Source organism: Dasypus novemcinctus, chromosome 21, assembly GCF_030445035.2.
Source record: "Dasypus novemcinctus isolate mDasNov1 chromosome 21, mDasNov1.1.hap2, whole genome shotgun sequence".
In the NCBI taxonomy this organism is placed as follows: Eukaryota; Metazoa; Chordata; class Mammalia; order Cingulata; family Dasypodidae; genus Dasypus; species Dasypus novemcinctus.
This window is the reverse complement of record NC_080693.1, coordinates 56410111-56435655: the sequence shown is the minus strand read 5'-3', so window position 1 is coordinate 56435655 and position 25545 is coordinate 56410111. Positions and strand designations below refer to the sequence as shown.

Below are 25545 nucleotides of genomic sequence, written 5' to 3'. Positions count from 1 at the left end.
GTTGACCTTTGATCACCTAACTAAATAAATAACATCCAAGCAAAATTCTTGAATTCCTTAAAAAATGAGCAAGATACATAGCTTGAATAGACAATAGATGCATAGTACAATGTTTAAAAGTATATGCATGAAATCTGTGTAAAGAAAGTTTTATTTCACTTCATGATGAGTGCCTAAACTATGCCATACCCTGTGCTGGATTCACAGATAAGACATGGTCTTCAGCTCCAAGAGTATGTGTGATGAAAGGGTGGGGTGGGGGCAACAGGTACCAAAAAACTAATTAATACAAGGTACAATTTGAGAGATGGAGCAGTGACAATATCACATGGCAGTTAAAACTTGTTCTCTGGAATAAGACAGATTGGCTCACAATCCCCTTTCTGCCGCTCGCTAGCAGTGTGACCCCATGGAAGTGACTGAACCTCTGTAGGCTTCTGTTTTTCCATCTGTCAGAATGGACTAATAATAGTACTTCATAGGATTGCTGAAAGTAATAAAGAAGATAAAGTAGGTATTGTGCCTGGCACATATTAAGCACACACATTAAAATGTTACCTAAAAAAAGTTTTTTAGTCCTTAATAAATGTTGGCCATTATTATTCACGTTCACAGTCCCTTACTGGAAATTCACAAAGCTCTGAAAACTGGACTTCTTTTTTAAACGAATATGGCGGCAAAATGTGATCCAAAGTGAAGCTATTCTTCCAGCTCATCATGAATATTCATAAAGTATTCAAATTAGCACAAATAGACATTTACTGCAGTGATATCAATGTTTGGCATCTGGTGCTGTCCCAGGCCCTGCTGAGGGGGTCACTTTCAAGTCTGAAACACATCTGGCCCCAAGGGCTTTGAGTTAAGATTATTGGCCTGTATTCTCCAGAAAAAGGGAAAAAAATTTTTGGAAGGCACCCTCGTAGTCCATAAGAAATTTTAACCTTATATACCTCACGGAAGTCCTGAGGAATTCTCTCAGTATTTACACTCACGGCCCCTTGATTCCTGTATATTCAAGGGTTTGTAGGAGAAAAAGTACTGATCTGAACTAAGTACTGAGTCAGGAGGCCTGGTTTTTCTTCTCTGTGCCATCACTAGTTTTTACCAAGCCGCTCCAGATCTGTTTTATTATCCCTATGGCAATGTTAGCAACAGTGCCTGGCATTTAGTAAGCCCTTAATAATAAAAGTATGTTGAATAAACTCTAAAATGAAGTGGTTTTTCATTAGCAGGCTCTGATTCCTTCCTTCCTCTTCGTCCCGTTGCAGGCAGGGGGCGGGTAAGGGTGCAGGGAGGAACCTTTCCGACAGAACTTCATCCATCCTGGGGCTCCCGGCAAGTAAGCTGAATCCCCAGTTCCACTCCACGAACACGTCCCCCTACCTTTAATACATTCTCCTACCCGTTTAACACCTGAAAATAGAAGAGTACGTGGAATTGGGCTTTCAACTGCACCCAAGCGTCCTGACTGACACGCCTCGGAACCTCTATCCGCAAAGCGCGGGCGCAAGGCGGACCCAGAACCCACGTTCGGCGGGTCAGCTCCTAGCCCCTTCCGCCCTGGAGGACTATGGGTGGACACTCTTGCAGAGAGTCTCTCGCTGGTCGAGGCGGGGGTGGGCGGAGCCAGCGCCGCCAACGCAGCCCGGGCTGTGGAAGCGGAGGGTGGGGACACTCTGGCCCGGCTCTCGGTGGTGTGGTAGCTGGAGGGAGCAGCGGCCGCTCTGGTCGGCGGAGGTGCTGCTGTGCAGTCCCGGAAGCGAAGCAGCGATGGCGGAGAGTCCGACTGAGGAGGCGGCGACGGCGACGGCGGGCGCCGGGGCGGCGGGCCCCGGGGCAAGCGGAGTTGCTGGTGTTGTTGGCGTTAGCGGGAGCGGCGGCGGGTTTGGGCCGCCTTTCCTACCGGATGTGTGGGCGGCGGCGGCGGCAGCGGGCGGGGCCGGGGGACCCGGGAGCGGCCTGGCTCCGCTGCCCGGGCTCCCGCCCTCTGCCGCTGCCCACGGGGCCGCGCTGCTTAGCCACTGGGACCCCACGCTCAGCTCCGATTGGGACGGCGAACGAACCGCGCCGCAGTGTCTACTCCGGATCAAGCGGTGAGCCGGGGTTTTTCCTCCTCTAGCCCCGAGCTCCGGGGGCTCGACCTTCCCCGCCCCCCACCCTTTCCCACTACAACTTCCCTTCTTCCCCCGCAGCCTCCGAGCTTCCCTCGCGGTGGCCCAGCTTGAAGGCCCCGGTCTTGGCAGGCCCGAGCTTCGGGATTTAAGCCCCCTCTTTCCCCGCCCCGCCAGCCCCACGCGCACCAAACCCCCCCCCCCCCCTCGCTTGGCTAGGTCCGACCCCGCCCCTCAGCAACCTCCCATGAGCCCTCCGTTTCCATTCCGGACACCCTCCCCGCTGTGTCTCCCGCCCGAAACCATACCCTTTCGCGCTTGAGTAACGCCCGCTTCACGCCGTCCCTCTACCCACCTTTCCCACTCTAGTCTTGCTAGATGCTGCCCAGAGGCCTCACCCATCTGTCTCCCCCCAGGTATCCTTCTGAGCCCTGTTTGTAATACACCTACACCCAAAGCTTGTTTTACCGGCCTCGGACCCAAGTCAGTCTTTTTATCCACCACCTCCTCACCTTCTTCACATACCAGCAGTCGTCCCTTGAACCCTTTTTACAGTACCCCAAAGCTGTCCACTCTCACATCTGTTTCAGAGACTTAGCACCCCCCCCCTTTCCCCCAGTTTCTGGCTTGTAATATCCCACTCAGGACATTTTTTCCTGTATTTTTTTTTTCCTCTGCATCATTTGGTTTATTTTTCTGAAGCAAATGCCCAATTCTAATATAGGAACAAAGACCTATGTCCTCTCTGTACTTCTTATTTCTGGGATGACTGGTTTTAGATCATTTAATAGATAAATTTTACAAAGCACTTAGCATAGTACCTATTGCATAGGGAAAGGGTGATACTTATTAGTTGCTATTAATCCTGACACCTGTTTTCCTGGTGACCAGACTCTTTCCCCTCCGTGTGCCCCCACTGTAATTATCTTCATCTAGGTATTATCACCCCCCACATTCTGAGTCCCTCCAGATGTCTCTTTGCCTACCTTTCAAGGTTGTAACAAAAATTAAGCTGTACAATGTGTTTGAAGTACCTGGAGGAGTGCCTGACAGAGGGTGCCAACTCTGCCCAGATTCCTACCTCTAACTTAAGAGAAAAACTCCACACTCCTTCTCAACTCTCATACTCCTTGAGCCATTTTAGTCTTAATATCCTCACACACTTTTGAGGTTGGCTAGTTCTTTTTTCCTCTCTTCTGTCACCTATTTGCACTTCTTATGTCCTTACCCACCCTAGCAAGTCTTTAGTCTTTTTCTCACCTAGAATGTCTTTTAGACCCTTGCTCTCAACAGATGCGGATTCCAGTTTGTGAGGCTGGACCTGGAAATGTTTTACTTCTCTAGTAGTCATCTTCCAGTTGTGAGATTCTCACCAATTTCAAAGACTTCCCTATCCCCAGGTTGAAGATAAATCTAGTTTCTGGGCAAGAGGATGACCATTCCAGCCTTGCTTCCCGCTGGCTTCCTTCATATAATCCCCTTTCCATCCAGGGTCCACTGTGTGGCTTATGGGGTTAGTCTCTTAGTGAAGTTGATTATGCCTTTCCAGCTCCTAAAAAAAAATTGTTCATTAGCATTCAGCTATAGTACCTGGGAACCTGGAGGTGGGGAGTGAATGAGTTGCCATGTGGGAGGAAGTGAGTAAATGGGGTGGCTTTTCCAGGGTGACATCTGATGCCATTGGGATCTCTGCTTTTTTTTCTCCTTCTCCCTACGCTCCTGAGGAACAATGCCCCTTTGATAATAATTTGCTCTCTGCCTGCCTGACAAATACTCAGCTGAGACGAGATTTCTCAGCCAACAAGACAGTGCAAACATTTGTGGTACCAAGCACCACTTTCTCGAACCCTGGCCTCATTAAGGTGATAACAACGGTTCTGCTCAAGGGATTCCCCCTTTTTCTCCCCTCCCTCACTCCCTCCCCCACCTCCTCTTTGGTGTTATACAGGGATATCATGTCCATTTATAAGGAGCCTCCTCCAGGAATGTTCGTTGTACCTGATACCGTTGACATGACTAAGGTATGTAATTTGGTGGGCACTGGGGATTATTGGGAATTGGGCCCATAAAGTTGAAAGAGCCCAAAAGACATTATTCAGCACACCTTTCTGATTGTATAGATGAAGAAATCAAGACCCCGGAGGGTACGTGGCTTGCCTGAGGTCACACAGTGAAATGGAGCAGAGCCTTGAACAAGACCCCAAGTGTCTTTTCTTAGAATTCCCATAGGTACTTGCTGGCCTGGAAGATCCCAGTTGACACCTGTTGTCCCCTCCCTTAATTATTGATGTGGCACTTACTCTTAGAAGTGTTTGCTTTGGGGTCAAAAACTATATGGGTACCCTATTCAGCTTTTCTCCCACTTCCCACCCTTGATCTTTTAATATAGTGCTATAAATCGGGCAGGGAAGGTTGGGTGTGCGGCCAAGCTTGGCTGAATAGTGTTTATAGTTAAAAGGCCTTGTTTAGGCTCCTGTCCGTACTGGTTGCTTTTGAATATCCCTTCCACTCCAAAGACCTCTTTGTCCACATAGAGAAAGCTTAGGATGTAATGCTCAATTCTTCAGGTATAAATACCTAAGCTTCCCTTGTCATTGTGTGCTCTATCCTCAGAAGTGAATTTGTACTTAAACCTGAAAAAAAATCACATTTCCTAAATCTAGTATTGTTTATATGAAAACTCCATATAGTTTCAAATTCCTTATAGTAAAATTTCAGGTTTTGTATTGTTGGTATGTTTTAGTTGTTTTGAATAGAATTCCCTTAAGTTGACTTTTTTTTTTTCTTTTTATGTGGTTGGAAATGTTTTTCTCGGGACATCTTGTCCTCAGTTAAAGTACTGGTGTTAATATGCCGGTCCCAGAACTGATGCCATGTTGAAATCAGCTGAAATTGCTATTCTAAATGACTGAGGGCTAGAATATAATCTAGAGCATCTCCAGGGCAAGATAGGGACTATAGACTGGGGCATTCAACCCCAATGTTCTTTTTCCTCATGCAGGTCAAGTTTGCACCAGACTTAGGTCAAGGAGCCTTAGGATAAGAAGAAATATGACTGATTCAGTTTAGGTTTTTCTCCCTTCAGAAGGGAAGTCTTGTTCACTAATTACAGCTAGAGGAAGAAAATTTAGTGTTCTGTTTTAAGGCCTACTGCTTTTTTTCTTTTCTTCCCCTTAACCAACAGTTTGGGGGGGAAATTCTGGGAATGGTCTAATGGCTCTGAGTGGACCCTGAGCTTTCCTCATTTTACTTTGTATCTTTGACACAAAGCTGTATGCTGCCTGAGCCACATCCTTAGACTCCTCCACAGTAGATTTGATCCTCTGGGGAGGAAGCAGACACCCTAGGCATCCATCACAACCCTCAGCTCTGTACTTTACTGGCTCTGGTGCTGTGCCCTCCAATACTTTCCCTCTTTTCCATTCATCTTACCTCCCTCCCCTTTGTGCCACAGAAATGGAGGATGGAGTTGCATCATATGCATGTATAACCTAGGTAAATTCAGAGGTGCATTCTGTAAATATATGCATTAATTTCTTAAAATTAGAAACACTAGAATTCTGCTCTATATGTGTATACTATCTTTTGCATGTTGGTGTTCTAGCTGGTTATACATACCATTATACAGGAAGGTCTGTACAATAAATATGCTTTAGGGGAGTTTTAAGAGATACTCAAGGGTGATTTTGACAAGATTCAATTTTCGCTTGGGCTCTAATTTCAGAATATAACTACTGAGTAAGATGCCACTCCACTGTAAAGGAATTTATTAAAATTCCAAACATAAGCATACTTACTAGTATGGGTGAGGACAGGGCATTAATTCTGCATGGTGAGGATATGGGATATGGATACCAGACTGTAAAGGCCCTGCTTTTGGCGTGGGGAGCAAGTTGAAGCTAGGAGGGGTTGGGGTGGGACATCACCTCACAATTTTGAGATGGGGTTTTATTTTGCAGATTCATGCATTGATCACAGGCCCATTTGACACTCCTTATGAAGGGGGTTTCTTCCTGTTCGTGTTTCGGTGTCCGCCCGACTATCCCATCCACCCACCTCGGGTCAAACTGATGACAACGGGCAATAACACAGTGAGGTTTAACCCCAACTTCTACCGCAATGGGAAAGTCTGCTTGAGTATTCTAGGGTAAGAGGAGACTTCTAAGTGGCCAAGTTGGTTGTTAGCAAATAATTATTCTAGGCCAGCCTTTATCAACCAGGGTTCCTTATCTGAACCACAGAACACAGAAAATGATTGGAGTGACTTTTCTCAATTCTCCCCAGGATGGTACACAACTATTATCATTCTAGGTGCAAAGGAGAGAAGTTAGCTTATTACATGCAAGGGATGCCTTAGCAAAGTGGTTCTCCAAGGTTGGTTTCTGATCAGCAGTATCAGCACCATTTGGGAAATGGCAGAAGTGCAGATCCTGGGGCCCCACTGTAGACCTACTATATCAGAAACTGTGGGGGTGGGGCCCTGCAATCTGGTTTTATAAGCCCTCCAGGTGATTCTGGTGTACACTGCAAGCTTGAGAACCACTCCCTTAGGGCATTAGGGCTTAATTCTCTCCGGAACAGGTTGAGAAAGGCTGCGGATTTGTGCCACTCTAGATTGTGGGTGTCTTCTTTTGAGTCTCTCAATTTGTGGCTTTGGAGGTGGTGGTGGTGGTGATTGTGATGATGATATTTTAACAATCAAATGAAAAATGTCTGAGATTGGAAATCACATTGGATATGAAACAAGTTTTGAGTGCATCTTGTGTCTGGGTGCTTCTGTGATTTTGCTTCATGAAGTTCCCTCCATTCCAATCTCTTAATTGCCTTTGGGGGTTAAAAATTTAGAATGGGAATGACTAGCATATTCTGGGTATGTCTCTTTGGTGCAGTCTGAATTTTCCTGGGGTAGAGAACATGTGCAGGTAGAAGTTGAGACAGTTGCCCAAACTGGTGATAATGGCTTTCTTCTCATCCAGCACATTTCCAGTTTGTGTGAGGAAAAGGCAACTGAAAGAAACTGGAGATACCCATTTTTTCAGAAGTCTTTAACCCAGGGATATTTTCAGCTGTGATTGTGGCCATGAGGGAAGTCCTTTTAAAAAAAGGGTGTCCTGAGAGTCCTTCATCTTGTTAAGGCACATGATGGTCTGTGCTGGGAGGACAGTGCTATATATAATCCACAGTAGTAAGAAAATTTAGTCATTGCTTCTATATGCAGTTGGTTTATGAAGGTGTTTTTGGTAGGTTTTCCCTTGTTAAGCCAAAATATTTGAGGAAGCGGATGTGGCTCAAGTGATTTGAGTGCCTGCTTCCCACATGGCAAGCCCCACGTTCAGGTTCCAGTGCCTCCTTAAAAAACAACAAGTGAACAAATGGAAAAGCCAACTCAGGGGAGCTGATTGCCTTAGTGTTTGAGTGCCAGCTTCCCATATATGAGGTCCTGGGGTCAGTCCCTGGCCTGGTACCTAAAAAATATTTTTAAAAATATTTTGAGCAGACACCAGCTAACAGTGGGAACAGGGGAAGTAGGACAGTTGAGAAAGGTAGCCAGAAGTGTATTGGGTGGAAAATGAGAAGCTACCATGAAATTGAAAATTTGACATGAAGCAAACTGGGAAATTCCTACATTTTCTTAGTTGAATATATTAGTGTTTTATCAGCCTCTTTCCTTCCCTCCCTACTTAGAAAAAAATTTGGGGCTGGCTTACTGGCAAAAGAAATTTAGTGAGAGCTTACCCTTTTGCTTTGAATCCCCAAATATATGAAGCCTTAGAGAAAGTGAGGTCTTAAGTTCCTGGGGGAGCAGAGCTAAGACAAGAGCAGGGTGAGAGTTACCTCAGAGTAAGCTTGGAAGAAGTTACTATTATGTCTCACTTACTTGGGCTTTCTTCCAGTACCACAGGGAAAAGGAAGTGGTCGATTAACTTGAACAAGGCTGGCCTGGCTCAGATTATGTTGAGATTATGTTGATGCCTTCTCTTCAGTTAGCTAAGCCAAAATGAATGGCTTTAATGTCCAGGCTACCCAGCCCTCCCCATTATACTTGATCAGGTTTATGAAAGAGAAGAGTAATTTTGGTGTTTCTCTTCATGTTCAAGATGTTTTCCACCTATTGTTTTCAGACCTTCCACAGTCTGGAACTCCCCTTCTGTGCTTCCTGTCCTTTGGCAGAGCTCTGTAGTCATGAGAGAATTTGACACTCCTTGGGGTCCTGGCTAGAACTAGGACCCCACCATGTGGCCTCTAAATCTTAGGTCTTCAGTCACCGTGCGCCTCTATGCTCAACTCTTTTTCTCTCCTCACTCCATCATTACCCATAAATAAATAGGTGAGCTCTTGAAGGTCCACAGAGGTTAAAGTTTAGATTTCTTATTTCTTCCATTTTGCTTATCATAATCTTCCCCAGTTACTATTTCTTTTCTATCCCAAAAGAAAAGCCCTTCAAAGTTACCTTGCTTGCTTTACCCTCTTTTCCTTTGTCCCACTTCTGGATATGAGGATTAGGCAATTGACTGATTTCTGGTGAACGAGGGTGAGACCAAAGCTGGGAAATTCCAGAGTAAAAATAGTGAAAGAGAAACATTGAGTCACATATGGTGGTGCTGCCAGGGCCCCACGAACTTTTGCACTGGTGTTTCTGAAGTGGCCTTTTCCATGTTTCTCAGCCTAATGTCTTCCCGTCTTTCTGATGTGTTTTGCAGTACGTGGACTGGCCCTGCCTGGAGCCCAGCCCAAAGCATCTCTTCTGTGCTCATCTCCATTCAGTCCCTGATGACTGAGAACCCCTATCACAATGAGCCTGGCTTTGAACAGGTAAGGTCAGGTGGGCCCAGCTCTGGGGCATGGATGGAATATTGAGTCTTAAGAGCTCAGAAAACTGCTTGAGAGTTTTGTTACTGATTTTTGCCCTGGGTGGATGCATGAAATTGTTCTGTAGCCCCATGGATTATACTTGTCTCACTGTAGGAGAAAAAAAAGAGAGAGCTGGCATTTGTGCTCTTTAATAATGAAAAAAAAATTTTTTAATGCGAGTTACAATAACACTGTTGAGCTATTTCCATATGACTTGGATTAATCCAGTGTAGAGGTCACTGGAGTCATTTGAGAATTAATTCTGAGCATGCTTTGGGAGCTCCTGCAGCCATTGGGTCCTTCTGTACACCTCCATTCTCCAGCATCCCCCTAAGGTACTTCCTGGTGACAGCAGCCCTTCTGGGGTTATGAAATACTGTTACCTGCCGAGCCAAAAGGCTCCAAGGCAAGAATATCCTAGTCAATTCTGCTGAAGAGATAGCAGAAGAAACTCATTTTCTAAAGGTATGCTGTGTGCCACACAATGCCAAGTGTTTTATATGTAATTTCTCATGTAATCTTCATACTAACTCTGTGAGGTGAATAATAATATCCCCACTTTCAAATGAGGAAATTGGCACAGAAAGGTTAAGTGTCTTTCACAAGGGTGCACAGATAAGGGTAGGATCCAGGATGTGCTGAGGACTATAATTCCAAAGCCAGAATGCTTGTTTTTCAGTGTGCCTTCTTTGAATTGCTCAGGAACTCAGAAAAAAGTTTCCATGACATTCCCAAAAGATAACCTATGTGATTAAAACAGGCTAATTCATTCCTTTTTTTTTTTTAAAAGATTTATTTTATCTATATATCTCCCACCCCCCTTGTTGTTTGCACTTGCTATGTCTGTTCGTCGTCTTTGTTTCTTTAGGAGGCACCAGGGACCAAACCCAGGACCTCCATTGTGGGAGGGAGGTGCCCAATTGCTTAAGCCACCTCTGTTCCCTGCTTTGTTGTGTCTCTTGTTATGTTTTTCCTCTTGTGTTTCTTGCTGTGTCATCTTTCCGCATCAGCCCACCGTGCCTGCCCATGGCTCCAACTTGCTGTCCTCTTTAGGAGGCACTGGGAACCAACCCACATACCTCCCATGTGTGTATGTGTGATATGGCCCAATTGTTTGAGCCACATCTGATTCCCTAATTCATTGTTAAGGTTTCTTTCATTTCAGGTTCATAAAAATTTGATCTAGTTTGCTGGTTATAGGTCAGGTGACCTGTAACAGAAGAATGAGTATTGATATATGTGTGGATGGTATGTGTGTGTGTGAGAGAGAAAGAGAAAAAGAATAGTCTCAGAAGTAAAGGTTTTACTCTTCATGGTTCTGCCATGCAGTGGAAAAGGTATTCTCTACTTGGTTCAAGTACCTGGCTCCTGGATCACAACCCCATATCAATCTGAAATCCTTTCCCATTGACTTTCTCTTTTACCTAAATTTTGTACTGGGATACTATGGTGTCTGTCACATCACAGGAAAGACATCCAGGAGACAGCAAAAACTACAATGAATGTATCCGACATGAGACCATCAGAGTGGCGGTCTGTGACATGATGGAAGGAAAGTGTCCCTGTCCTGAACCCCTCCGGTATGTATCACAAAGGTCCATTTGGCATTCCCTTTGGAGATTTAGCTGGCTTGCACCTTTGTGGACCACTGGGGCAAAGTCCAATGTTGGACACCAGGTGGCATCTCTGTCCTTTGAGAGTGCCCAAACTTGTAGAAAAGACATACTCCATGCATACAGAGAGCCTCCAGTGTCATGAGGGCCTGCATATAGTAAAGATACTTAACTCCTCTACAGCCAAATTAGGTATAGAGGACTTCATAATAAATTCATTTCTCAGTATTAAAGAAAGCTGAATGAACAAAGTCAGTTAATAAAACTTCCTAGGAGAATGCTGAGCAAGGTTTGGGGTTAGGGATTGTCTGTGGAAAACAAATGAGATGGAGCAGGTCCTAAGTTGGTGTTGGGAGGAGTTGATGAGTATTACAGCCACTCTCATTTTACAACCCCTAAGGTATAAGGGAGATCATGGGCAATCAGCTGTTACTTTCTTCATTTAAAGATCTTTATGGGAAACCAAATCTGGGCTTGGGAGGTCTGCTTAGGTTGGCATCAAGGATAGGTGGTGAAGGGGTGACCCCTTTCCCCCAAGTTCCTAACTTACACTTCTCTGCTTGTTTCCCAGGGGGGTGATGGAGAAATCCTTCCTGGAGTATTATGACTTCTATGAGGTGGCCTGCAAAGATCGTCTGCACCTTCAAGGCCAGACCATGCAGGTAATACCCCTGCTACTAATTCCAGGGACTCCATATCAGACCATGTAAAATTATTCCACCAAGGTGACATAGAATGCATCTTTCATAGAATGTCAGAGCTAAAATGTGTCTTTTGAGGAATTGCCCAGAGAGGAGACTGGCTTGCCAAATGTTGATACAGAATTGGTTCAAAGTTATTCACATAAAGTAGGTGCCCTAATGAGTAAAATCTTTCTAGGCTAGTAATCCTTCCCTTCTTGGTCAATAGTCTTCTCAAACCAAAAACATTCATACCACTCAGAATCTTAGGGATAGAAGAGTCATTTATTGAAATTGATGAAATCTTTCTATCCCTAGCCCAGAAGGTGCTCGTAGAGAAAAAGGCTTAGGGCAACAATGGATATGCAGTGTCATAATGTTGAAAGACTCCTTTTCCAAAGGTGGTAAAACCACGTACCTTTTTGTGACTACAGGAAAAGAAGATTACTTGTTTGGATCCTGGCCATATTGTGCTTCTGTATTCCCTATGCAGCACTTCAAATAAATAGACAAAAAAAAAAACAACAATTTTATTGAGATATATTCCCATACCATACAATCCATCCAAAGTGTATAATCAGTGGCCTTTAGTATAGTCACAAAGTCATGCATTCATCACGACAGTCAGTTTTAGAGCATGTTCATTACCCCAAATAGAAAAACCCTCTACCCCTTAGCAATCACCTCTCAATCCCTTTATCCTTCCCCAGCTGCATATAACTGCTAATCTATTCCAAATCTATTTATTCTAAACCTCCTCTCTTTTTTGTACCCTCCACCCCAACCATGATTATTTTGGGGGTTCAGGGGATGGTTCACCCCTTTCTGTGAAATGTTTAGAGATCTCTGACCTAGAATGACAAGGACTAGGATCAATGGAAGGGGGCCTAGAACAGTCCTCAGAGACCTGGACAGGGGAGTGCTGCAGGGTTCCTGGGCAGGATGCAGGTGCTTATCTGGAGGTCAGAACTCCTGAGTGCTAGACCGATCTGCAAATTACCCTTTCTGGATATAGGGAATGGAGAATAATTTTTCCCTTGTATGATTTTTATGAGGTTAGTTGAAAATACGCACACTCAATGATTACAGTCCTGGTCTTGAATTTCTCTTCCCTGCCTACCTCACCTTTACCACTTCCCCTTTCTACATATGGGGACCTATTTGAGGTAGCCAACATCTGTGCTGTAATATTCTTGAACACAAAGATAATGGTGTCTGCTATGAGGAACTCTGTGCTCTGCTCTCCTCTGTTCCCATGGTTTACAAGAGTGTGCTTTTCACATGGACCCAAGCTGCTATCTCTAGGATAAGCTACCTGGACTTGAATCTCCCATCCCCTTGTCTCCTTTCCCCACAGGACCCTTTTGGAGAGAAGCGGGGCCACTTTGATTACCAGTCCCTCTTGATGCGTCTGGGACTAATTCGTCAGAAAGTGCTCGAGAGGCTCCATAATGAGAACGCCGAAATGGACTCTGATAGCAGCTCTTCTGGGACAGAGACAGACCTACACGGGAGCCTGAGGGTTTAGACCCTGCTCCCCTTTCCCATCCCCCCAACTCAAGAGTCCCAGCAAAGTCCCTTCCCCCCACCCCAGGGATGGAGAGGCACTGTGTATCCCTCCAGATGTGACATCATCCCGCACGATGGCAAGAACCAAGCGAGCTCGGATCCCAGGGTGTGGGAGTGGGGGGCTGTTCCAGATCTGACCTCCTTGGCTCTCAAGCATCTGGGGCCATGTTCATCCCATATCAGGGGGCCAAGGTAGCTATACAGGAGCACCTAGGGTAAGGGCCTTTGGCAAACAAAACAACCAACACACCTCCACAGGGCCAGCTCCTTAGGGACAGGTGGGAGACGGGGAGTGTGCCCACATGGTTTTGGAGGATATCTGGAAGGGAGCTTGGGGAAGGGGCTGTCTGTGACATTTAAGCAGTCTGGGTGGTGGTTTGTCTTCAGTCTTGAAGCTGGGCTTCCCAATGCTCTTTCCTCCCTGCCTCTTTCCCCCATCATTTCCCACAGGCCAGCATAATTTTGTTTTTCGTAATTTATAGTCACTGTTCTAGGCAGACCAAAGAGAAGGAACAGTGGTGGAGTCTAGGCTGCTGATCAGTAAGCTTTACCTAGCACCTAAGCACCTTTCTTCCCCACCCCCCAGCTCTTCACCCTTTTCTTGGTTTAAGACGGGAGGTAAATGTGACTGGGACTGAACCAAACTCTTGGTAAAGCCTACCCAGGCACCATAAGAAACTGAAAATACTATTTGTTCCCACAATCACTGATTTGAAAGGTTCCCAATACAAGCAGCTGCTGTGTATATGGGATTAGAGCCACTACATAGAATAGTCTCTTACAGATTTCCTAAATACTAGCCACAATGAGGATATTTCTCTTGGGGGTGGGGCACAGGGGAAGACTGATGCTACTCCTATTGTATTTTGTTGGCTGTCCTTGTGTGTTATCATCCCAGCCTGTAGGCCCTCCTCCTGACCCCAAACCCCAGGGACTTTTGGGGAGCAAGGGTAGCCAATGGCAGAAGGGAGTTGGGGCTAGGCTCTAGAGACTGCTCCCCTTTCCTCCCCCCTCTTCTCCCAGCTGCTCTGATGGGTTGCTGGCTCTGATGGCTGTTTGCCTGACTGTGTCGCTTCTCTATCTGTATTTAGCTGCAGTGATCCTTTAGCTGGTTGGCTCAGAAAATGTGCTTTAGGTGCCCTGTAATACTGGGCATCCAGGGAATCCATCCTTCCCCTTTTTGACGTGTTCTCCCCAGTACTTTCCAGATTCTTATTGTGTTATGGCTCCCAGCGGGGTATCAGTGATGCCTGTGATGCAGAACCTCTCAGTATCCCGCTACCTGTAAAGGAGAGGATAACTGCCCTGCCCGCTGCTATGAAGGTCTCTGCCTTGTGGATCATGGGGCTCCCCTGGGGAATCTGGGGGAAGGAGGGGCTCAAAGGAGAATGTCCTACTTGGGAAGGCAGGAAGCAGAGAAACTGGACAGGGAGTGGCTTAGGGAATGGAAGTTTATCTCTGACACCTGAAGGATGGGTCCATTCACATGGAGACCCAAAAAGGCATCCTGCTTCCAATTTCCCTCTTCCATTCCCAGAGCTAGTCCAGGGCCTAAAAGAATGCCCTTGGTCCTTAGGTCCAGTGTTGTCTGTCATCCATTTAAGTGTTCCCACTTTCAAGTGACAATCCTCTCCTTGGCCCTGCCATGGGCAGAGCACGTCTGGCATACTGGCCTGACTTTTACGCCCTAATCTTGAGTTAAGGAAATATATGCACAGGAGTCAAAGAGATGTCTTTATATCTGACTGTACATAAATGAAGTTTTTTTTTTTTCTTTTTGGTGCAATAAAGTTTGTTTTGGCAGAAGGAAGCGCCTATGGGTGTGGGAGGGTTTGTGTAAAGGAAACAGGAGTCATTTTAACAACCGCATCGCTTACCTGGGACTGAAACTGTCAGAGAGAAAGTGCTAAGTGAACTGTCCAGAAGCTGAACATTTGGTTTACATAATGTGGGAGGAAGCAGGACTACTGGTGACAAGTTTTCTACCAACTGGGAATGAAGGTTTTTTGTTTTTTTAAAGGCAGTCACTGAGAAGAATGCTGTCTCTGTCACCTCCAAATACATATCTTTGCTGAAGCTTTGGGGAGTGAGCCTTCCCTGGGAGGGCAGGTAATGGTAGAAACAGGCTAAGGAAAGGTGCCTTAATAAGGATAGAAACCATGGATTTTAATTTTCTGATACTAAACCAATCCTTTAGGGATTTAGCATTTATGCCGTTAAGACGGTGTTGGACACTGGGCTCCTAGCTCATCACCTTTCCAACTTCCTAGAAGAGGTTCTTAGTTTCTGGTGCAGCAGCTTTTTTTCTCCCTAACCACATGTGAAAAGACCACAAAATGTCCCACTAGCCTGTGCTGTACAAAGGACTGATAGAGGGAAACATAGGCTCTCAAGTGAATAGCCCTAAGCTCTAGCTTTTATTCTGCTTAAGTGGGTGACCTCTAGTAAGTTACTTAGATTCCTCACCTGTTTAGTTTTTTTTTTTTTTACTTTGTGAGGATTAAATGAGAAGTACAAAAAGCCTAGCACCGATAGATGTCAGGAAGAGATTATCTTTCCCACCACTAAGGATAGCGGGAGGGACCTGATAATATGGAAGGGAAAGTACGGAATTTGAATAAAAAGTAAATTGTTTACTAGGTTGATGTCCCTTAAATTCCATTGTTTTCTTTTGTCCAGTCTAGCTAACTTCCCTTCACATTCAGCTGAGTCTGTCATAACAACCCATAGACTCCATAAAAGTGGGAAGGAGACTGTTATTTACTAGTCCATTAGCATCTGTGAGTTTGAGATATGGAGCATTTTATAAGGTGAGACTTGAATTAGAGGTTGTAATTCATGTTCCGCTGCTCCAGAGAGACTAGATTAGCCAGGAGACAAGGCCTTCATTCTAGGCTCAGCTCTTCTGTGAACTTGTGGATTACCTGGGCAAGTCACTTTATATGTGTTTTCTCCAGCTATTTATTGGGACTCAAGTTACCCATACTGGATAAATGTGTTCTCCAGGAAAGATGCAATGTGAAGGCACTTTTAAAAAAATATATGTGTGAAGAGTTTTGGGGGAAGAAAGAAAAGACTTGGAACTTTCCTGTTTTTTTTTTTTTTTTTAAACAAAATCCTTCAGGTTTTATTCACCAATAGCTCCTCCCTCTTCCTTTCTGCTTCTATACCCTCTTCCCCTTCTATGCTCCAGTCAGGGGAGGGCTTCTCTAGCCTCCTCAGCTGTAATCTCCTGGGAGTAGAGGTCAGTGAAGAGAGCTGGCAGCCAGTAGTGGGCCTCCCCTGGGGCCTGCAAGTCCAGCCAGGCCAGCCCCTCCTTCAGCAGGTGTTCCTGGAGGAGAAAGGTGAGGGAAAGTTTCCACATGCAAAATAGGGAAGACAGCAAACTTCAAGCTCATTTTGGCTTCAGTGAAGTTTTCAAATGAAATCTACATGAGTGCATTCACAGGAGTACACAACCACTGGAATTGATTTGGTCTGGTCTTTGCCTGAGGTAAGCAAAATGCCAAACGTGAGGATGGGGCAAAGACAACATACAGTGGGATGTAATGGAAAGGCCACAGGGCTACAGAAACAATTGCTGTATGTTCTTGAGCAAATCGCTGACTCAGTTTTCCATGAAGCAAAGTGGAAATTACCATTCTAGCTATCTTTGATTTGACCTTACTGGGTAGCTGGCAGATGTGGCGAAATCATTTTAGAGAAGATAATGGCAGGACCATATTAGTATTAGAATGGGCTCAGGGTTTCTACAGCTGAAGATATCCTTGGGATGGGTTGAGTCTGCCCAATATCACTGGCTGATATTCATGTTTACCCCCATTTTACAAATGAAATAAAAAATCTAGAGAGTTGAATTGGCTATACATGAACGAACTAAAAGCCAAGGTTCCTCCATTCTCATGCTGCTCTCTCTTCATCAGTCTTTCATTATAGTACCATGAGATCTGTATATAAAACTACCCTACATAATATTCAATGATAATGTGTAATTACAGATTTGTAATTATAATTAATACTTCACTCTATACTAACAGTGTTACTTCCAGTACAAATTTTTTAACAATCTGACCAGCAACTCCAGGTTCACATGCCTTGGAGAGATGCCAGGGACACAGATTCCCAAGTGGCAATGGTAGCCTGGTTTTGCATACATGCCTGGGTTAGAAACCTGTTTACGTGAGTTCTCCCTTCTCAGTGCCAGCTTCAGAGAAATGCTGGAGTCATTTCTGGTGTGGTGCAAGAAGCCATCACACTGAGACTGAAGCTCCTGTCCCTGTGGTATCTATCCATCCACTTCCTCCTCCCACCTGGGACCCATCTTTTCTGGGCCCTTCCAAAGTCACATACCAGCACTTGGCGTGCTCGCTCTGTCTCCCATTTCAGACTGGTTTTGATTTCACTGACAGTCACGAAGCCATTTTTCTGAAGGAAAGAGGAGTAGGGATTGAGTCGGTTAGAGTATACTTTCCCTCAGAATGCAGCACCTGCCCAGGGCCATGGACAGGAGGAAGTGCCCATGAACGAAACCTAAGAGCACAGGAAGAGAGTATTTAGAGGTCCCAGCTTTGAAAGAAAAGTGACTTTCAGGGCGACAGAGGTAGGCTGGTGGGTCCAGTCTTAAGAAGTGGGGTCTGAAGTACTAAAATATTAAGTTAGACCTCCTCAAGGAAGACTCAGCTCAAGAATGATTTAACTGACAGGAAGGAATGGTGATAACCATAAACAATGATATGAAGTATTTAAATACCCAGCCCTTGCCCTGTCCCACCCTACTTATACCCCGATAAAGAAAAACCCCTTCCTTATTTGGTTTAGTTCCACATTAACAGAATTAAGAAAACTGAACATGCCTTCCCTGAATACATGATGAGGATTAGGGGAAGGTGGTATAAGCTTAAGGCATACTAGAAAGCAGGGGTATGGCAAATTAGATTCAAAACTTGTTTTGAAGACTCGTTGTTTAAGATGTCTTCTACCCGATAAAATATAGTTAGTTGCCTGCATGTCTGTCTACCCCACTAGAATGTAAGCTCCTTGAGAGTAGGAAGTTTATCTTATCCATCCTTATATGCCCCAGAGCCTAGCCCAGTGCTCTGCACTATAGCTGCTCAATAAATGTCTGCAAAATAAGCACAGGTCTGAGTAGTTCATCCATGAGACAGGCTCAGCAAAAGACCTGAACAATGGGGAGGACAGAGCTGTTCCAGAATCCCATCCAGGACTGCATGCACTCACTCTCAGCACACCAGTACCTCTGCCAGCTGCAGCACCACCGTGTGATCCATATTGAGCTCAGCTGGAACAGACTGAATGAGGTAAGTGCCGCCCACAGGGATGATGCCGAAGCCAGTGCCAAGTGCCTTTAGTTTCTTGATGGCCCTGATCAGGTCGTCTCTGAGGTGAGGAAGAGTTGCTTAAAGACTTCTGCCAGACCACACCTAGCAACAATGCCATTTCAGCTCTTCCCTGGTCAGGATACCCTGACAGAAGACTCAAAAGGCTGTATAACACTCAACTACATCATTAAAAAGGCAGGGTTAAAGAGAACAAAATGGTGCTTGGACATTTGAGGGTGATGGAATAGGGAGGATTCAGGCTCTCCACTCAGCAAACCATTCCAACACCCAGTCAGCGGTCAAAAAATATGCCTGTACAGGAACTCACCAGGAAATGTGGATGAGAGGTGAATGTAAGACAGAGTAGCAGAAACTATGGCAAATCAGAGAATGCTAGAGGGATCAGCCAACTATCATTTGGAAATTCAGGCCATTACTGCAACATTTTCTGATTTTTCCAGAGGCTAGAAAGCTGGAATTTTAAATAAAGTCCAGAGTTCTTAGTTGACAACCGACTAAAATTAAGGAAAAGAAAACTCACGAAACATTGTAGACTACATAGCTAGCCCTCACTGAAAGTTTATAACCTATACCAAAGCCCAAGAATGTATCGCCTAACCTGGACAGGGAACTTTTAGGCAGACAAATGCTTTTTTCAACCCCCTAGAATGGCAAATTAAAATCTATTTCAAATGTACTAATTCTCCCTCTCTTCATGAGAATTCATCTTCAATGTTATCACTTTATTTTTAATACTGCAGGTCTCCAGGATATTACACTAGACTGGCTTCTTGGGACCTACTTATAAAGCAGCCCTTCATGTTTTCTCAAACTGGGGTTCCACACAGGCTGCTGAACCAGGTTAAGTTACACCCCATCATCTGCCCCCACTCCCTTCACAGCCTGTCTTGGTGCTTATTCTAGTCTCCTTCACCTGATATAATCTCAAAAGTATATATATCTCTGCCAACCAATAATTCTGTATCTGGCAAAACTGTCTCTCAAAAATAAAAGCAGGATTAAGACATTTCTAGATAAACAAAAGCTGAGGGATTTCATCACCACTAAATCAGCCCTATAGGAAAGCCTAGGGGGAGTTCTGCAGGTTAACAGGAAAGAATACTATACAACTGACTGAGGCCACATGAAAAGCTCTCCAGCAATGATGATGATGGTGGATATAAATGTCCATACTATTACATTTTTTATTTGTAGCTCCATTTTTTGCTTCCTGCAGGATCCAGAAGGCAAATACATGCAGTGTAATGATAGGTCAGTGATTTTGTACTCATAATGTATATATAATTTGTGATAAGAACTGCATGAAGGTAGGAGGCAGAAGGGTATAAGAACAGTTTATATATGTTGTTGAAGTTAAGCTGGTATCAAAGTGGGACTGTTGTAGATTTAGGATGTTAAATTTAAGCCCAATGATAACCCACAAAGAAAAACACTGAAGAATGTGTGGACTCATGGAGACAGGAGAAAGCGAGCATGCAGGCTGTCAGCGGAGCAGAGGCAATAAGGATTTGATGTAGGACGGGTGTGGGTTTCTGTTTGGGCTGGGGGAGAAGGTTCTGGTAGTGGATGGTCGGGTGCGCTGGAACATTGTGAATGTGCTTAATCCCACAGAATGATGTGCTTAGAGGGAAGATTTGTGTTGTATGTTTGTTATCATGACTGAAAAAAAAAAAGGATAATGATGATTAAAATGCAATGCATTATTCAAAAAAAAAAAATCGTAATGCATGACACCAGATGAGCTCTAGCAATGGAGGAGACTCAAGGGAACTTGTTGGGACATGGGAAAGGGTTGGAGGACAAGGGGGAACTTTGTATAAACACTGAATTCCTTGCCATGGATGGCTGCATTTAGGATGGCTGCATAGGTGGGTGTCCTGGTTTGTGAGGGCTGTATCTGGAGGTGCTGTGTGTTCGGGAAGTACCAGTGTGTGCAGCCTGCTCTCAGGTGTTTGGAAGTAGAAGGGTGGATGGTTGGGTAGAATGATGTGGCAAGGAAGGCAGGCAGGGTGCTGAGGTTGGTGGACCCGGGTGTGTGTGTGTCTGGGGAGTAGAGTCCTCTGTATGGGGTATAGACTGTTTTTGCAGCTGTCTTGTGAGTTTGGGCTTGTTTCCCAGTAAACACTAAAAAACAAAAAGTAGAAACATCCCCAATTATGTTTTAAAAATAATATATATTTATACATGAAAAAAATGCTTAGAAGGAAATATACCGAAATGTTTACAGCTGTAATCTCTCACTTAATAACGTAAGGTTTTGTTTTCTTCTTTATACCTCTCTGTATATTTCAAGGTTTTCTAAACTGAAAATATACTTTTTCTGATTATAAAGAGTAATAAAAATGATTTCTTAGCTAGCCCAGACATATGAGAGAAGTAGGGAGAAAAGAATTCCATCTGATTGTTAAAGACTTCTTTCTACCCTCTGAGGGGTTGGAAGGCAAAACCTACTGGCTGACATCCTGGGCGAACTTGCCCCTTCCTTTTAACACCTGTTGATGTAGCTCCTCCAGTGTTATAAGACCTATTTGAGAGGGGAGACAAAAAACAGATGAAGAGATTACCTATATGGCTACAACCACTTATATAAAATGGATAGTCATTACTTTCTAGTAGCCTACAAATAGCAAACAAGATTCTCATTACTAAAATTCCTTATACTTCTCTTAGAAATTTACTAGCCACACGAGAAAAAGGTTCTAAGACCTCATTAGGACCCTCAAGAGTCAGAGTGAGACCTATAAAAATCTGAAAACAAAGGCAGCAGCATCTTTGAAAAAAGTAAATGTTCTCTTAATATCAAGGCTGTGATTTGTAACTGGTTATAGGTTTACCTTTTTCTCTCATTTTGAACACAGACCATTCAATGTGCTTATTAAGAAGTATAGCACCACTGACTTATTGTTTTTAAGGTCCTATTTTGGGGAATATAAAGACTCAGTTGGCATCACCATACCTTAGAGACAAGGCAGAACTACAGTAACTACTGAGAAAACAACAACTCAAGACACATGGCCTATCAGCAGAAAAGGCCTAATTCCTACTTCCTTATTATCTGTAATGACTGGGTCTGGACCTTCCTGAGCAAAGACCTTTGAAGAATAGAAACAATCATTTAGGTAATTCCATTTACCCTTGGCTACGAAGATCTGCCATGGATTCAACTACCTGAAAGAACTAAGATGTCAATACCCAGCTTCTCAAGACCTCTCAGGCCTGTAGACTAGAGGATGGAAAAGACGATCATTCAAGGTATTCTCCCTCTCAGAAGTCCAAAGCCTAGTCCCAGGACCCAGCCACCCTCACCTCCATTCCGGTGCTTGAGGGCCAGGCATACTTCAATAATCTGGACACCCAGCTCATAATAGAAATCCCCTACGCCCAGCATCTCAGACCAAAATCCTTTTCCAGCTGAAAGACAGAAAAACCAAAACTAGGTTATTCCTAATCTTACATCTCTTCTTTCCTTTCAAAGCTGGATTAAAACATCTATTCTGTAGGAAGTCCCTGACTAACCACCTAAGTCCTTCTGCCCCATCTAGTACTCAAGCTCCTCTAAACGACTCTTGGTAACCCCTGATAACAAACAGGCTCAGACATCTCCAAAGGGTGGGCAATCTAAAGCATTTCTATTTGGTTGAGATCATACTGCATGACTACTGTCAATATTCCTTCCTAATTCTGACTCAGGGTACCAAAAAAATTATTTTTTCCTTCCCTAAGCATACAGTGAAATATAACGGGCCATATTGTATAGACAAGGCTAAGGGTGAGAATATGTAGACTTGGCTTTCAAAAACCCACCAAAGACATATTCTACTGAATGAAAATGGCAGGTTATAGAGCAATAATTATAGTATAATCCCATATATGTTAAAAAAAAAATTATAAATATCAGGAAGGTGTTTATAAAGATTTACATTGTAAACAGTACTTATCTCTGAATTACAGGACAAGGTCAGGAGATTGCTACTTCTTCCTTTATATAGCTCTTTGTTGATGGACTATATGATCACATGCTACTTTCATGAAAATATTTTTTAATAAAGCAAAAAAAAAAAAAAAACCATGAAAAGTCTATTGTAGACAGCGGCCGGGGTAGGGTAAGGAATGGGAAATTAATGTTTAAATTGTACAAAGTTTCTGGGAAGCAGATATGGCTCAACGGATAGAGTATCCGCCTACCATATAGGAGGTCCAAGGGTTCGATACCGAGGACCTCCTGGCTCGTGTGGTGAGCTGGCCCATGTGCAGTGCTGATGCGCGCAAGGAGTGCCGGCCTATGTAGGGATGCCCCCGCATAAGGGTGCCCCACATGCATGGAGTGGCCCCTGTGCAAGGAGAGCCACCCCGCACAAAACCGCAGCCCACCCAGGAGTGGTGCCCCACACACGGAGAGCTGACAGAGCAAAATGATGCAGCAAAGAGAGACACAGATCCCCAGTGTTGCCTGATGAGAATACTTGCAGACACAGAAAAACACACAGTGAATGGACACGGACAGCTGACAATGTGGGGTGGGGGAGATATATAATAAATAAATAAATACATCTTTAAAAAAATAAATTGTACAGTTTCTAGTTGGATTGATGGCAAAGTTTTGGTAATAAATGGTAGTGATGGTAGCATAACATTGTGAACATAATTAAAGGCACTGAATTATATATTTGAGAGAAGTGACTGTGGCTCAAGCAATTGAGCTCCCATTTACCATATGGAGGACCTGGGTTCGATCTCCAGGACCTCTGGTAAAAAAAAGAAAAAAGGCATTCCAGACCTGCGTACAGCGCACCAGCAAAGCAACACACCAAAAAGACGATTACGCAACCAGATAGGGGAAAAAAAAAAGATTAAATATTTGAATGTGGTGAAAAGGGGAAATTTTAGGTTGTATATATATCACTAGAAAATATATATATATTTTTTAAACAGGACTGACTACACAACATGAACAGTGAACCCTAATGTAAAACATGGACTACTCTGTATTTTATACGTGATTTTCCTATAAACCTACAACTTTTTGGAAAAAAAAAAAAATCTACTACAGATCGTTCAAGGGAAGATCACATACACTGGCTCCTCAGCCTGCACACTGATGTCTCCCTCTTCCTCCAATAGACTGAACACTGACTGAGGATAGGGATCATAGCCATCCTTCTGGATACTCCTTAAAACATCCTCTGAATCTCCCTGCAGGCCCTTCTACAAATGATACCCAAATAATGATGACAATTAGGTGAACTTCAGTCCCTTAGGAACTCTATGAGAAAAATGGACCCCTACAGGCAACTCCTTACAGGCCAAGGGATCCACCCCAATGGTGGCACACATGTCCTGGAACTGTACTCGGAACTCGGGATTCTTCCGGATCTCCTGTTTGTGCTTGCTGGCAAATTCCTCCAGGTTGGTCTTGAACATATCCAACTGCTTTGACATCTGTAGGATGGAGAGAGTGAGTTTGAGGTAGCCCAGCCGGCTGATAAGTAGGTACCAACAATAGGTTCCTGGCCCAGTGGCAGGGCAAAGGCTCAGGTGTCTCCTTCAGGCGTCTCCATTATGGTATTTACTTTTCCCTTTCTTTTTATCCCTGTCTTCCCTCCACAGTTGTTGTCAGCAGAAATGAGATGTTGTACTGTGTTTTTTCTCAGTTCTAAAATACACATTGTTTCTTCTTGTGTTCCTGTTCTAAAATCTGGGTGCATCTAACAATCCATGTGCATATCTAATGTGGTGCTTTTTTGCTCTTTCCCAGAAAAACTGTTATTAAATTGAAGGTGCACCTAATTATCCATTGTCTTAGAAATCAGGGAATGCAGTGTTCACACAATGGGAAATCTTCAGCCACTGACAGTAAGGCCAAATTGGAGAAACATGAAGCCTGGTGTGAATTAGAGGAGTGCAGTGGTTGTTTAACCTTTGCGTTATGGCCCTCCTTGGGGGTCTAATCCAGGTGAAGAATTCCTGAGGTGTGTTTATGGATCTACCACATTGCACTTCAAAGTCAAGTACAAATGATTTGGGAATTTTCTAGGCATTATATTCATATTATTCATTCTCTTTCCCTAGTTAACAAAGCTTATCTTCTACCCCACTAAAAGTAACTACTCCTGACCTAACATCCCCTTCTCATTTCCCACATAAAACTATTAGAAATCTTCATATTCTTATAAATACCATTTTCAACTGATTCCTACAAGTTATTTTATCTATGAATGGGTGCTTTTGAAGAGGATAGCCTGTGTCTACTCTTGTCCTCAGTTCAAAGGTCCATTTCCCTACTTAATTGATTCCTCCTCTTTTTCATCAGTCATAATTGAGTACACTCAGAGGATATGCAGAAAAGGAAAGTGTTAAGAAAAGGAAATTGTGTGCAGGAGCTACACCTCTGTCACTCACACACCCTACTGGTATGGTGGTGGTAGGTTCCATAGGTTAGGCTATATTTTCATTTTATTCTGAGATGTCTAAACCAAACAGTTCTACCCACTTACTACTTTTCTAACTTTTAGATAACACTTAACACCTCAGTGCCCTCAGCACTAAACTTCATTATGGGATTGTTGCAAGGATTGACCAAGATAGTGTACGTAAAGTTAACAGACATGTGCCTGGGATATTACAGGCATGTTATCATTCACAGATGTTAGCTACTATTATTAGCAATTTACCTAAAAGATCTCAGCCACCTAGAATGCAGGATTTGCCAAACACTTCGTTTTTAGTTCAATCCAAACAATCTAGTTTACATCAAAGGTGCGCTGTTCAGACCTTATCAGGTCTCCCTTCCAACCTGGAGCCTTCCAATCGACTCACCTGGGCCAGCTGGTCCTCTGCCAAGACAGTCCCTCGCTCCTTATACTTGGCCTGTGAGAGAAAGAGATGAACATGAGTTGAGTGAGTGGGCGCTTATGCCTCCCACTTGTACTGCGAAAACCAAAGTCTGAAAAAACGAGGGCGTCTTTTAAATGGTTATTTTTAGAGAGAAGGACTGGGTGAGGGGGTAGATGACTCTCTCGAGCCAAATCTGGACAGGTGGGGTAAAGGGCGGATTGGGTCTGGGGATGCTAACACTCCAACCCACCGGGAGCAGGAGAAACTCAATTCTCCGGGGCCCAAGATGCCTGTCTTAGGTTCTATTGAAAGGCGGTTTCAGGGTACAAAATTCAGTGTCTCGCCGGGGAGGGGGTGGGCCTTCCTCTCCCTCACCTCGGCAAGCTTCTTTTTGGCGATGGCGCCGGCTCCCACCCCGCGGCGGTGCATCCCCGCCCTGGACCCGCGGGCCGCCCCACTATCCGGACCCCGGGTTTCGGCGACCCGGGATCCGCCGCCAGCTCCCCAATGCGGAAGTACCGGTCTC

General features: G+C 44.3%; 2 protein-coding genes across 4 annotated transcripts; one reads left to right on the top strand and one right to left on the bottom strand.

The window, feature by feature from the left end:
- Positions 1–1665: 1665 nt before the first annotated feature.
- UBE2Z (ubiquitin conjugating enzyme E2 Z) lies at positions 1666–17958 on the top strand. Its single transcript, XM_058284029.2, has 7 exons — positions 1666–2093; positions 4060–4132; positions 6071–6258; positions 8813–8924; positions 10431–10543; positions 11148–11238; positions 12614–17958. The coding sequence occupies exons 1-7, from the start codon at positions 1771–1773 to the stop codon at positions 12782–12784; spliced, it is 1071 nt and encodes a 356-aa protein (XP_058140012.1). The 5' UTR covers positions 1666–1770; the 3' UTR covers positions 12785–17958.
- Positions 15944–25545, bottom strand: SNF8 (SNF8 subunit of ESCRT-II). Of its 3 annotated transcripts, none has more exons than XM_071210613.1 (8): positions 25270–25545; positions 25002–25052; positions 23486–23624; positions 21492–21596; positions 20637–20709; positions 18081–18222; positions 17176–17250; positions 15944–16156 (listed from the first exon to the last, which is right to left on the bottom strand). In XM_071210613.1, the coding sequence occupies exons 3-8, from the start codon at positions 23622–23624 to the stop codon at positions 16019–16021; spliced, it is 672 nt and encodes a 223-aa protein (XP_071066714.1). In that variant the 5' UTR covers positions 25002–25052; positions 25270–25545; the 3' UTR covers positions 15944–16018. The 3 variants fall into 3 exon arrangements, with proteins under 3 accessions (XP_071066714.1, XP_004455439.1, XP_058140013.1); XM_004455382.4 differs by having other exon boundaries at positions 25395–25542; XM_058284030.2 differs by lacking the exon at positions 21492–21596 and having other exon boundaries at positions 25395–25542.

Excerpts from the sequence above, each read along its gene's own strand:
- SNF8 (XM_004455382.4), bottom strand. The coding sequence starts at position 25,448 with ATGCACCGCCGCGGGGTGGGAGCCGGCGCCATCGCCAAAAAGAAGCTT. Across the intron at positions 21,597-23,485 it reads TGGGGTGGATCCCTTGGCCT|CTGGAAAAGGATTTTGGTCT; the intron begins GTAAGGAGTTGC and ends TCTGTCTTTCAG. Across the intron at positions 20,710-21,491 it reads CCTCAAGCACCGGAATGGAG|GTCTTATAACACTGGAGGAG; the intron begins GTGAGGGTGGCT and ends CCTCTCAAATAG.
- UBE2Z (XM_058284029.2), top strand. The coding sequence starts at position 1,771 with ATGGCGGAGAGTCCGACTGAGGAGGCGGCGACGGCGACGGCGGGCGCC. Across the intron at positions 6,259-8,812 it reads GTCTGCTTGAGTATTCTAGG|TACGTGGACTGGCCCTGCCT; the intron begins GTAAGAGGAGAC and ends TGTGTTTTGCAG. Across the intron at positions 10,544-11,147 it reads CCCTGTCCTGAACCCCTCCG|GGGGGTGATGGAGAAATCCT; the intron begins GTATGTATCACA and ends CTTGTTTCCCAG.